We start from the raw sequence: 13721 nt of genomic DNA, 5'->3' as shown, positions 1-13721 counted from the left end.
GTGCTTTTGAACTGCTAGAATAGACCTAGAATACCATACAGTAAAGAGAAATGGCCAGGATTAACCTAACAAGTGTCATCAGCAGAAACCCTGTGCATAGAATTCTGCTTGAGTAACAGAACATGCAGCCGATGCAGGATTTAAAACGCTGTCCTCCAACCCATCAGCTGATGTCATCAGTGATGTCATCTAATGGGCAGGTGGATGTTTCTTTCAGGATATGGCCTCACATGCCAAATTGTACACTGTGACGGGCCAAGACCAACCCATGGGCTAGAGGCTGTCCACTCTTTCTTTAAAGGTTGCAAGAATAGTCTCAAATTCCCCTGTAGCAACTTTGCTAGTTTTTTTAATTATTTGTTTCCTAGCGAAAGATGTACCATACTTTTTTTGAGAGAGATGGGGGCATGTACTGTTGGGAGTAATTGTTTTTGATTCATTGTTTTCAACAGGCCAGGTTAATATTAAACTGACAGTCCCAGTACTTTCATGAAAGCCCTCAGCTGACATCTTAAATTTTTACATTTTTTGTCCTTGTGTTTGGGTAGTTTCACTACAGAATAACATCTTGAAATTAAATATTTTTATTAGACCAGAAGTTTCTAAAACTCTCATCTATGAAATGGCATATTTGGCTCAAACCTTTGTTTGTTTAGAATTACCCTAATTTTGGACTTGTCCAGATGTTGTTACAAATTTACTAATATTTTGTCTCTTCTGCATGTTGGACTCATTAGAATGGGGAAAAGGAGGAACATTTCCAGCACTTTTATTAAATATTATTTGTGTCAACAGCAGGTCTCTCTGTTTGTCTTATAAGTAATACATAGAACAACCATGAGCATTAGAAAAACAGACTAATACGAGTCCTGCTTCAGTATGTAATGAACCTAAACAGGCATTTCTATTGTTTTTCGTTTTCTTAAGGAGTTGGAGCAGCACTTTGAAAAAGAGAAGATACATTTTGAAGACGAGAAGAATCAGCTTCGACAGCAGTTGGAAAACCTGAGGGAAGAACTGACAACCAAGCTGACTTCATCCAATCAGGAGGCAAGAATCAGCTTAGTCATATCAGCTAACTGTCATGTGCATTAGACCACTTTTAACCAATACTGATATTTTCTTTAGTCAGTGTTTTAGAGCTGTATGTTTAAGATTTGCTCTATTCTATTTTGCTTTTTAAATATATTTTTAAAAATACAGTTCTTATATTCATGACTTTTATGAATGGTATAGAGAAAAGGAAGGTTGTTCTCTTCTCTGATAATGCTAGAATTTTCTGTCATGACTTGGTAATGACCACTAGACTGCTTTAATCACATTTATTAAGGATAGCTATATTGGTGGCAACAGCCATGGGTAGCTAAACATGAAATCTCCATATTCAAAGGCAGCATACCTCTGAATATCAAATACTAGGGACAAACAGGGAGGAGAATGTTATCTCCATGTCCTACTTGTAAAAAGCCAGAGGCATCTGGTGGCCACTGTTGAAAACAGAATTTGCTACATTGACCTTGCTCTAATCCAGCAATAATTCTTAACTTCCCATGTACAGTAATTGTATTTCCCCCAATGTTTTTTTTTAAAAAAATGCAAATGCTTTGCTTAGTAGTTGCATATATACTCCAACCTTCTTCTAAAGAGCTCAGGTTAATTTACATAGATTCTCCTCATTTTACATTCAAAGTAACCCTATATTATATTATAGATTTAGATAGAGAGTGTCCTGAATATTCTAAGACCACCACTAAGTGGCTGGGGGGATTTGAACCTGGATTTCTTGGCCCAAGTTCAGTATCTTACCCATGACAGCAGCATCCCCCAGTCTGGGACCCTCCAGTATTGGACTCACAACTCCTACAAACCCCAACCAGCATGCCCAGTGGTAAGGGATGTTGGGAGTTGTAGTCAACAACTGAAGGTCAGCAGTTTGGGGGTGTCTGCATTATAGCTTCTTTTTATATACAAACAAAGGCATTCATACAGTATACCAGGGCGGAGAACCTGTTTCAGTCTGAGGACCATATTTCTTGTGAGCAACATTGTGCTAAGTATTTCTTATTTATAATTTCATTTGTACATTCGTTTTTAATATACTATTTTGCAGTCCTGAAGAGGAGTGGCTTTTTATTTTAAACAACTTGATAGAGATGGTATATTGGTTAGTAACAGGAAAATCTAATGTTTATTGCATTCTTAATTTGCTCTTTTAAAAATACTGTTATTGAACTATTGATCCTTCTCATAAAAAAATAATTATATGCTCAGCTTCAGAGTTACAAACTAACATTTTTAAAATGTCAGTTTTACAGATAATAATGTCGCTTATAAGTTGTCACAGAAATGGTTCAGTATCCAGAAAAAGCCAATTTAGCCAATTTGTCATTTTAAAACTATTTCATTAAATTATTCATTATTTCATACAAACACTAATAAATAGCTTATAAATGGATTAGGGACTGCTGAGAATAAAAGCTGCTTACTTATTGCTGCAATCCTCTACACAGCTACCGTAAGTCCTATTTATTTAACTTGTGAGTAGACATTTATAAGATTCTGCTCTTAGCGTCTAAACTGTTGCAGAACAAAGTGGCCCCACATTTGCACTGAACAAGAAGGGAGTAAAATAGGATCCCATGGGTCACCAAAGGCGGGATCCCCAGGAGAATTTATTTATTTATTTATTTATTTATGTTTAACAACAATTACATACAGTCATACCTTGGGTTACAGACGTTTCAGGTTCCTTTTTTTAAGGTTACGGACTGCCAAAACCTGGAAGTACAGGAACGGGTTACTTCCAGGTTTCGGCAGTCGCCCATGTGCAGAAGCTCTAAATCGCACTTTGCGCATGCGCAGAAGCGCCGAATCGCAACCCATACATGCGCAGACGCGGGTTGCGAACTCTGTGGGTTGTGAATGTGCATCCCGCACAGATCATGTTCACAACCCAAGCGTCCACTGTACTGCTTTGCTGTGAATAAAACCTCTAAGGGAGAGGTGATGAATGTATGTCTAAGTATAGTCACTTGGGAGCAATCTTTCAGATGCTCACAATGATGCCAAGATCAAGGTCCAAAGAGTTACTACAGGCATGTAACAAGGACTTGTACATGCCTAGGGAGATTTTGTATTCCTTTGAATTGTAAATATCTAGTCTCAAAAGCAATTTCCAATGCTATGTGGTGTACTGCTGTGAAATACAAAATCCAAAGCCATGTCGATCATGTAAGACCAAGTGCTCAATTCTTGGTCCAAATTATACATTTTATCAAAGGTTGCCAAAGAATCAAAAGGATGCTATTTCCCTTTTCAACATCTAGGCAGAGATTCTCAGTCACAACTGCAATTTCAGTCTTGCTGCATACCCAGGTAAAAAGCCAGGCAAGAAGGCTTATATGTAGCTGACAGTATCTGTGTATGTCTGAGTCTGCAGACTGTCCACCTATTCAACAACTTTTCTTAGAAAATAGAATCTGAAGTTGGAGTGGTGGCTGGTGGACTGTCTGGTGGAGAAGTGAATATGCAAATGTATATATACAGAGCGGAAGGCAAATAACTGTAGATGAGTCATCTCTTTTCAAAGGGTGGTATTGATACTTGTGTAACAAACAATAATCCAGCTTTACCAAGCTAGTTTTCAAAATACAATGAGTAAAAGTTGAAGTTTAATTAAATTCCTCCTATGTTCAAGAACATTGATGGGTATATGAGGCCACTGGATGAAAGGATATGGGTATATAGAGCTTCCAAGTCAGGCAAAATATGAGTTCTGCTTCGGAAAGTGGCACGTTAGTTACTCATTCTCTAGGAGGAGATTGTGTACTAGGTTCACTATTTGCTTTGAAGACACTTAAGGGAGACATGTACTTCATGGTTTATTGGTTTTTAAACTTGAAACAGAAGGATAATTTTTCCTTATTCACACTATTGATTTGCATTTTCCTCACATTCAGCCTCATTGATACTGTCAGTAGTTCTGAATCGAAAGCTTAATTTAGGGTGATATTTATGCATAAGCAAACAAATACAAAAAAGAGAATATTAACCAAAATATGTATACTAGTCTATCTCATGCGGATATAATTGGAAGTAATCTGTATTGCATGTTCTTCATGCATTCCCAGTTGCAGGCAGCTGTTATATACTGCTAGCGTATATAACAAAGGTCACTATGTAGTGTTAAAAATGTCTGAAGTTCTATTTGAGATAATCCTTGTAAAAGTAAAGTTATAAAAGAATTGCCTTCCACAAAATCCTGTTACAAAATCCTTTAATAATAAGGTTGGCAACTCCTGACTAATACAATCCTTTAGGAAATATTTCAAAATACAGGTACAGTCTCGTAAACGCAAGCTTGTCTCCTTACCAGATATTGATGGGGTGAAGGCCATGAGACTTCAAACAGCAAATTGTGTGTGCTTGGATGCAGTGCTGTCTACATTCTTGCAGAATACTGGTGTGCATAATGAATAAAGCTTCCGCATATAGGGGATATATCTTTGCAATTGCCAACCATGTTTGAAATTACAGTAGCTCTTGGAAGCCCTCTCTTATCTATAATATTGTATTTTATAACCTGTTTTTTAAAAGACTAAATCTTAGGAAACTGTGATACTTGTGTTTGTTTGAAATGTTTGGTGTATGTTTGTTTTTTAATAGTAGTGAATAGTAAAATTATGAGTGGGGTTGGTTTTGCCTGTATGAAGATTATATTTAAATAGGGGGAAATATGCACAAAAGTATGTCATGCTCAGTTAACTATATACTGAGTACCATACTATTCAGCATACACAAGTTCATAATCTGAAATTGTTAAACTATCAATACTTTTTTCTCTCCTTTTTGTAGATGGGTCGATTACAAGATCTAGTAAGAAAAAGTGAACAGGGCCTTGGTACTGCAGAAGGGCACATCTCCAATCTCCAGGAAACCCAGGAAATACTACAAAAAGAACTGGAGTTAACGAGGGCAAGACTGAGGGAGACCACTGATTCTCTGTATAATGTTCAGGTAACTTCAGGATACACCAGCTCCATCACTCAGATTCATGGCAAGTGCTTTACACATCTGAAGCTCCCTCTCCTTACACACAGAGAGAAGCTTTCCTATTTACTCTAATGTCTACTGTAACCCCATATATTTATATTCACTCAGATGTGCTACTGTCCTCTAAACTAGATGTGTTTAAAAGGAAATTTGACAAATTCATGGGGAATGAGTCTAGTCATTATGGCTCTAACCTCAGATTCAGAGCTGGCATGTCATTGAATGCCGGCTGCTGGAAGCAACAAGAGAAGACTGTATCTTTCATTTCCTACTTGTGAGCTTCTGAGAAGCATCCAGAGGACACCTGTGGAAAATAGGTTGCTGAACTAATAGACCATTGGTCTGATTCAGCAGGGCTCTTATGTTCTTATGCACATATCAAGCTTCCTTGGCATGTACCTAAAAGTTATCATGGATCCTTGAGTCAGGATCTGTTTTATCTACATAACACTGATGAACTTGAAAATCCTTGTTTTTTTAATCAATAGTTAATAGGAACAAGCAACTCAATTCATACAATTAAAATATTATCAAAATATAAATTTTTAAGGTGTCATTAAATTAATTGCATAAAAATATACAAACTAAAACATATTCTTGAGCAGTCAGATTAAAAAATCACTAGTACTGCTTGAGCATTCAGTAAAGGCACTAACATTGCTTCCGAGCAGAATATTGTCATGAAATCATTTTGTTGCTGCTTATCTATGTTTTGAATTTTGTGCTCCTAGGGTGAACTAGACCAGGAAAGACAGCAGCATGAAGTAATGATTGTAGCTATGAGGGAAGAGGAAAAATTCAAGGTTGACAGAATGGCCCGTGATCTAGAAATAAAATGGACAGAAAATCTTCGGCAAGTGCCCTTTTTATTTTATTTTTTTTCTTTTACAACAAAGCATGTATTAAATGCAGTTATGTGACCAAACTGTGTGTTTCAATAATATTTTTATAGTGTTATTAAAGGCCAGAAAGTTTTAGTTCTGCTTCTTCTTCTTAGGCAGGAATGTACCAAACTTCGAGAAGAGTTAAGGCTTCAGCATGAGGAGGATAAAAAGTCAGCAATGACTCAACTTCTGCAGCTAAAAGAGAGAGAGAAAAATGCTGCCAGAGATAGCTGGCAGAAGAAAGTTGAAGATCTTTTGGATCAGGTAACTGGAATGATTACTAGCATGTTTTATTACTGTTGTGAAATTACATCTGAAAAGGGATAAATTGTTGTAGAGCTAGTTGGATGATTAAGGAGGGAAATCATATGCTGAAGTCGGTGGCCATTGTGTCTGTTACAGAATTATATGAAATATATGAATATGCTTTGATTAGCAGTGAATTGGGAAATCTGTAAGGGCTAAGCCATGGTATCTGCTCTCTCCAATGTACAACTGTGTACCTGAAGGACAGACTTTAACTGTATGATTCACATCTGAGAGGACTCTAGCTTAAAATATTGGGGAAAATGTTATTATTCACCAGTTTGTTTATATCCCTCTCCCTCAAAAGCTCGTGCTACTCAGAGCCTGATGCATAACAATAAAATCCAAAATGAAAAACATAAACTTATTAAGCATCCATGCCCAGTGCAGCCCAACAGCACACAATATACAAAGGAGAGGAGCTAAATCCACAACAGCCATCTGAACTATGCACATTTTGCAAAAAGCAAAAATGTAGGTACTGAAGACTATCCAGTAATAAGTTTCTTGTTTGTTGCTGAAATATCTGTTCACATTGGAAGCCACCATGTATGGAAATTCTTCATAGGACCTTCATATGTTCTACAAATGTTACCTGCAGAAATCAAATAATTGTGATAGGCTATATACAAAGACAAAGACTTATTTAAGGATGGACAGTTTGAGACTTGTAAAAATTATGCAGCAGACAAAGCATAAGGAAACAATAATTTCAGCATAGTTTCCACTGGAACGCATATGTCTTCCATTAATGGATACTGGAAGATTTTTTATTGCATCATATCTTTGATGGGTTTCAAATTAATGATACCCCCTCCTGAAAGTAGTGAGTTAACTTTACCAAATATTCCTGTTCTGCAACAGAACTAAAAAGCATCACACACAAATTAAATACAATAAGCTATGGATTTTGATGTGTTCAGGAAAAAGTACATTTATAGGTGTATTTTAGAAATGTGGTAAACAGAATATGGTTTAATCCTTAAATCCTATGATCAGCTTGTCTGAGAGTAGGTCGCATTGAACTTATTGGGACTAACTTGTAAGTAGATAGCCATAAAATTTCACTGTTTGTTTATTAAAATGTTTTTGTATCACCTTTTGGCTATAACATGGGCCACTAAGCAAGTTTGCAAGAAAAGAAAATACATTTTAAAACAATAATATAAGTAACACATTAAAACAAAATATCAACTTAAAAAACACTAAAAGCCAAACAAAAAAAATATGTTTAAAATTGAGCAGGGATGAGGCCAGTCTAATGTCTCTAGGAAGGGAGTTTCATAAACTGAGGTGCCGGTACAGAAAATACCCTATCTAGCATCCTCACCAATTGGATCTCTTTTGTGGGCCATACAAAAGGGTTTCAGAAAATGATTTCTGCCTCTGGATTGGTTCATATTGGAGGAGGTAGTCTTTCAGATCCCCTCCCATAAGCTGTTGGCTTTATAGATAACCACCAGGACCTTAAGTTGGGCCTGGAAACACCAAACAAGGTTGGTGTCATATGGTCTTTGAAACATACACAAGAAAGCAATCTGATTGCTGCATTGTGTACCAGCTACAGTTTCTGAACACACTTAAAAGGCAACAGCCTCATATAGAGTATGTTGCAAAAATCTAGCTTGAAGGTGACATATCGGAGCTGCCTTTTCCAGAAAAGGGTTGACACACCAGCCAAAACTGGGCAAAAGCATTCCTGGATACAGCAGCTGCTTTGGCATCAAGGAGCTATGCTGGATCCAGAAGCACTGCCAAAGAGCAAAGCCTATCCTTCAAATTGAGTGCAATCCCATCTAGAACAGGCTGTACTCACAGTCCTAAATTAGCTTGTCTGCTGACTAACAGCACCTCTCTTGTCTGAAATTAATTTGTTAGTCCTGTTCTGTCTTGCGGGTCCAAATACAGACCAGGGTGATGAATTGACTGATGGCCCGATGGTCCCAGTTGCAGGGATTCCAAAGAAAGATGCACAAATCTTCATAGTGATCAGTTGTAGTATTTTATATTACAGGTATAGCAAGATACTCACATACTGCAATGTAATGCAGGATTCCTTGCCACTGAAGTGGCAAGCAGCACTTTGGCTTTGTCCCTGAAGTGCTAATCATATATGGTTTACTTATACAAAAAGCAAGGTATTAAGCAGGCAACAATGGTCCAATTAACTCACACCTGGCTTAGAGGCCCCTTCCCAGCTCTTATCCATCTCTTAGATAAGCAAGCAGCTGACAAGCAAGCAGCATGAGAAGCCTCCTCTATCCCAAAGAAGGCTTCAAACAAGCAGATAAACATGTGTGATCTCATGTTACAGCTCACACCAATTAGTCCTGGGGTTATCTTGACTACCAAGATAGCAGTTATAGGCCTTCTGGGACATTTGCACCTTTTGGTTCTACACAGTCCCCAACCAGGCCTTCACTGTATTGAGATAATGGTTCAGAATATGGTCTTGTAGACATTATTTGGAAATTAGAGATAGAACTAAGTATCACGTGCTTGAGGACACAAAATAATACTTTGCTTTCCCCATTAAGGGGAAAGAAATAGGGCTGAAAAGTATGTTAGACTATGAGGTAGCTCTGATAGAGAATGTAGGTGATCCTGACTGTTAGTATATGCACACACACACACACACAAACAGCAAACAACAATTCAGGATCACATCCAGGACTTTCTCAACACACACAAATATTAGTTTGACTACAATTAAGTCATACTCAAAGTAGACACATCAGTGGGCATTGCTAACTTAAGTGCATTAATTTCAGTGGGTCTACTCTATGTAGATAACAATTTCCTAGCATTAAATCAAATAAAATCCAAAGTAAACAAGCATAATGTCCCAAATTTCAGATTTAAAAGATGTATCTGACATCCAATCTCAGCAAGCAAAGAGTGTAGGACCCGCTTTTCAGAGGAGTAGTTCAGAGTTTGGAATCTTAATACATCAAGCTGGCTTAGCCATGAATGTAGCTTTGCAGTTTCCTAGATCTGGGAATTAGTATAGCTTAGGTTTTTTTTTTTTTTTTTTTTGCTTCGCACTAATCTGAAATAACTGGTGTCTGAATCATAAATCATGTATCCAGAAATGAAATTACCCATCATTCAATTTTTAAAATTGTATTGATCATATATATGTTGCATCTGATGTATATGGTGATGTACCACTTATACATGCTGACAGTACATCTTCAGCTTGTTAATAAATGGTAGGGGTGTGCATCGGCTCTGTGTACCCTGAATGTGAAACAGGGAAGGTTATAGTTTGTACTATAAACAAGGCATCTTGAGGTGGATCACAGACTCCTAAGGCTTCTGTTACTCCGTGGCCTCTACTTTCCACACCCACCCTGCCCTCAAAAACCAAAACAAACTGACTGGGGAAACGCCAAGAGCTTGAGAGGGGAGTGGATAGAGAGGTGGGGGAGATGTTTCATTTTGATGGACAGGTCTTCCATGAATCAGTGTGAATTATTTTCCCAGGGTACTCCAATCACAGTGATGTGTGAGACATTAAAAACTGCTTGTTTTTCACAAAACAAGTCAATGAAGAGGTCTCTTTTGTAGCCCCAAAAATCCATGGGGAGTGGCAGAAGCCCACTCTATCAATGACCCTTGGAGTAACAAGGGTCATTTCTTGGGAATCTACGCTATTTTTACATCATTGTTGCTGCTTTCCAAGAGTCTCATAGTACTCACTCTGAAATAGTAACATCTGCACTTGTAGGAGAACTATTACATGTATCATTCTGAAATTTTACAGCCTTCGTCCTCTCTGAAGGTATGACCTATTCTACAAACTGAATCTAATTATGTCATAACATGAAAAAAATACTTGTTTTTAAGAAAATCAATTTGTAAAGATGCCGCACACCAAGTTCCCTAGTTGTATCCGCTTACAATTAGGAAGGCTTAATCCACTAAGGAGGGATTCCTATGCCTGCACATTTCATCCACTTCTGTGAAAAAAGTTATAGCTGTTTTAGTTTCCTGATTATAGTGGACAGGGGAAAAGAAAACTTAATTTTCAATAGGTTTAATTCGATCTCCAATAATGTCAAGTTGGAAAGACACAGAATGGTTCTGAAACAAATTGGACTGCTTCCCAAAGACAGATACAAATTGACAATTGTGACCAGTGCACACCCCTATTAAATGACATTAAAGTATTATATGTAGAATGTAATTTTGCTATGGATTGACAATTTAAAATACATATTTTAAGGAACATCCATAACTAAATCTTTAAAAAAAAGTTTCAGTTGTGTTCCAAATTATTTACAAATTGGTTTGAGTTTGGCAATAAAATAGATTTCGATGTTTAATCATGTTGCCATCTTGTTTAAAATGATGGCAAAATGTATGTCAAAATATAGCTGAACATTTGTTTAAAATGTTTGAAGGGCTTTTGTTAACAAAATATTAATAGTGAAATGCAACAGATACTTGGCCATTCTTCCAGAGTATATTTACTGAAGTAGATGTGTCAATTTGGATCAAAGGAAAAAAATATTTAATACAGGAGCATGATAAAATCCTTGAGCATACACAAATTTCCTCCCAATATTTAACTCTTATAAAAATGGGACCACAAATTGTATTTATGTGATTTTAATATGTTCAGTGGATTTCCATAACAAGCCATAGCAAAAATGTTCTGTGTCAATTTCGCCCAATTTTCAACATATTTTTCCTTCTTAAATTAATATAATGTTCTGTGTTTTACTGTCCCTTCTTTATTCCATCTTCTTAGTTATTTCTGAATATTTCCCTTTATTCCTGTGATCTTTCCTTCATAGCGGCACTGTCTCGGTGAAGCTTTGCATAAATCTATCAGCAATGTAAGTGAGTTGCACTTACAATATGTACATGAGGGCATGCTTGCACTTCTCAGCTTGCATACTGGCCAGTGCTGCTTCAGAGCATTAGCCTTTGAAATCAATAAAGAAATGTTGTTCAAGGGAAGAGTTTACACATTAATTTCATAAAAAGCTCTGCGCTGCATTCATTCATTCATTCGTATGTGTATGTGTTAATATCATTTGACATTAAACATCACACAGTCATTTTATGTGATGTAAAAGCAAGCTTGCAGGCAGTACATTTGCACATTATAAAGCTTTTTCTAAAGCATGGAAATGTGTGGTACCGTGTTACAATTTAATATAAATAATGCAACTCAGTTATGGTTTGGCTACTATATTTCATTCTGTTATTTCTACAAAGATTTAAAAATCAATGAGTGGGATCTCAATGGTCACCAGAAGGTCATATGCTATTAAGTTTATGCACTACATACACACATGATATAGCTTCTCTATCTTTCACTTACTTTGTCACACACATACATGGCTGAAAAGCCACTTGTGATGGTCAGGAGACCTTTCAGAGAGGTGTGTAATGCAATGGGCTGTGATGCAGCTAGGAATAAATCAGTTGTTCCCCTTTTTGCATAAGGAAGTGCCTTTCACTTCATTTAAGGCCGTTTGGATCCTAGCTAACATTTAAACATAATGTTTAGGAAAACTCCCTGGAATATTGACTTTGGTCTTTAGGATAATCAAAATAGTTGAAGATCCCCTGCGGCAGGGATGAGAAATGTACAGCTCTTCAGTTACTGATGGACTCTTATCTCCTTTTAGCCCAACAAGGCAGTGTGGCTAATTGTTAGGGTGGGCCGCAGCACGTTCACCATCCCTGCCCTGTGGCAATGAATTTATGATTTTTTAAAAAAGTTTGTAGGTAGAGCTTTTCCTAGAATGACTAACATAGTTTGCAGGTACAGGGTGTCATTTTAGTTGCAGGCTTCATAGAGTTGCATAGTATTTTACAGCACAGATGTCTGCTCAGAAATAAATCTCATTGAGTTCAATGGTGTTTGCTTCCACTGACTGGCTCTGCTGCTAGTGCCACTGCCTGCTAGGCAAGGCTTTCTATTTCTTCCTGTCTCACCCTTCCTGCCTCTCTTATGGAAAGGGTTAGGTTAAACTTAGGGAGGGAAAGTTACAGTAATGACAGTCACACAGTTGGAGAATCAGCTGCAGTAGAAACTATAAGAAAACAGACTGTATGCATGTTTCTCCACTGCCTACTTTTGGCACAGTTTGGATTGCAGCGGTGGTTAATAATAAAAATAATATTTATTTAACATTATTTCTGAAGAAATAAACTGTTTAACTCAAATATATTTTGACAAAAACTTAACATTTGTTCTTGTCCAAATGGAAAGATAAAAGAAGAGCAAAAAGGATATTTATACTGATTAACATAATTGGATTATTTCTATTACTGCATGTTAACTTGGAAATCTACCTCATCACTGAATGGTTATATGAATGTAAAAGATCAATGCTGGGGAAACATTAGCATTCTGTGCAATTTTAATAGGGCTCTTTATATGATGAGATATATTATGGATCATTAAAACTCTGCACAGTTACGGAACTTTTTTCATAATTTAATATCAGATTCTAGTAGGTTGGTTGCCATTGTGTCAACAATATAATGCAAGGATAGGAAATGAGACATTACAATAGATAACTAACAGAAGCAAAAGAAAAAGATTTAAAAATGTGAAAGCTTAAAATAGAATCTTTATATACAATTTGTTCATATTAAGTGCTAGGCAGCTAGTAATCCAGTCCACTTATTTAAGGTGACCAAACTGATTTTTATCATCCTTTTCTTCTACTTCAAAATGAGATAGCAAGTTTTAAAAATTGATTTATATGCATAAAAGAATATATTCCACGCATCCATGTATTACACATAAAAGTTTGTCCTTAATTTTGTCACTTTTAATGGAACTTCCAATAGCATATATTCTTTACATAGTATCTGCCTTGATACATTAAAATTGGTAATGATTAATTTAATTCATATAAGAAATACGTTGCTTCCAGGTTTTATTTAGAGAACTAGACTAATGTTCAAGTCTGTTCGGTGATGTGTGAGCGGAAGCTGAATATACTAGGTATCACAACCAAGAGAAATGATTTAGGAGGAACTTTAATTGTAGACCTTGCACTGCAGGAACATATAAGTCAAGAGTAGAACTCTTGCTTAGGGCCTGTATAATGTGTAGCAAGTAGAGTGGAACACAGGAACAGGAAGGGGTAGGACTACTGTAGATAGAAGTACTGTTTAAGGGTGGACAAGAATTTTGGAAGGTTGGGGAGTGTTTGAACCTCTCTCAGTTCAGAAAACGTTAAGCCTATTCCCTTTCAAATTTTGCCTTGGCAGCTTGTAATGGCTCCTCACCAGTTCTCTGATCTGCCAGTTTCCATCTTCCCCACTTAGCATGTGTCCGAAGAGGGATGTGATACATCAGCTAATGCTGCTTCTAAGCTTTATTTGCCAATGTGTAATCTGGGAAATGTAGACTTTTCTCCCTCTTGACTCACTCATTAATCAGGAAGGAAAACTGCAGTTTATAGAATTAAATATTATTCTGAAATGAATATATCTGAGCATGCT

The 13721-nt window shown here is 36.8% G+C and overlaps 1 protein-coding gene across 8 annotated transcripts in view; it reads left to right on the top strand.

Moving 5' to 3' along the window:
* Positions 1-13721, top strand: part of FAM184A (family with sequence similarity 184 member A) — a 64775-nt gene that overhangs the window by 32058 nt on the left and 18996 nt on the right. For 6 of the 8 annotated variants that reach the window (XR_014155043.1, XM_081856137.1, XM_081856139.1 and 3 more), the window contains 5 exons: positions 928-1050; positions 4855-5016; positions 5784-5909; positions 6054-6200; positions 11045-11086. Coding sequence is in view for 7 of the 8 variants with exons in the window: in XM_081856137.1 (XP_081712263.1) it covers positions 928-1050; positions 4855-5016; positions 5784-5909; positions 6054-6200; positions 11045-11086 (600 nt within the window). In the remaining variant the exon portion in view is untranslated. The remainder of the gene's footprint in view (positions 1-927; positions 1051-4854; positions 5017-5783; positions 5910-6053; positions 6201-11044; positions 11087-13721) is intronic. The other 2 variants (XM_081856138.1, XM_081856136.1) reach the window with 1 other exon arrangement.

This window comes from Podarcis erhardii (genome assembly GCF_964252035.2).
Source record: "Podarcis erhardii genome assembly, chromosome: 3".
NCBI classification, from domain to species: Eukaryota; Metazoa; Chordata; class Lepidosauria; order Squamata; family Lacertidae; genus Podarcis; species Podarcis erhardii.
This window is presented reverse-complemented; position numbering and strand designations above follow the sequence as displayed.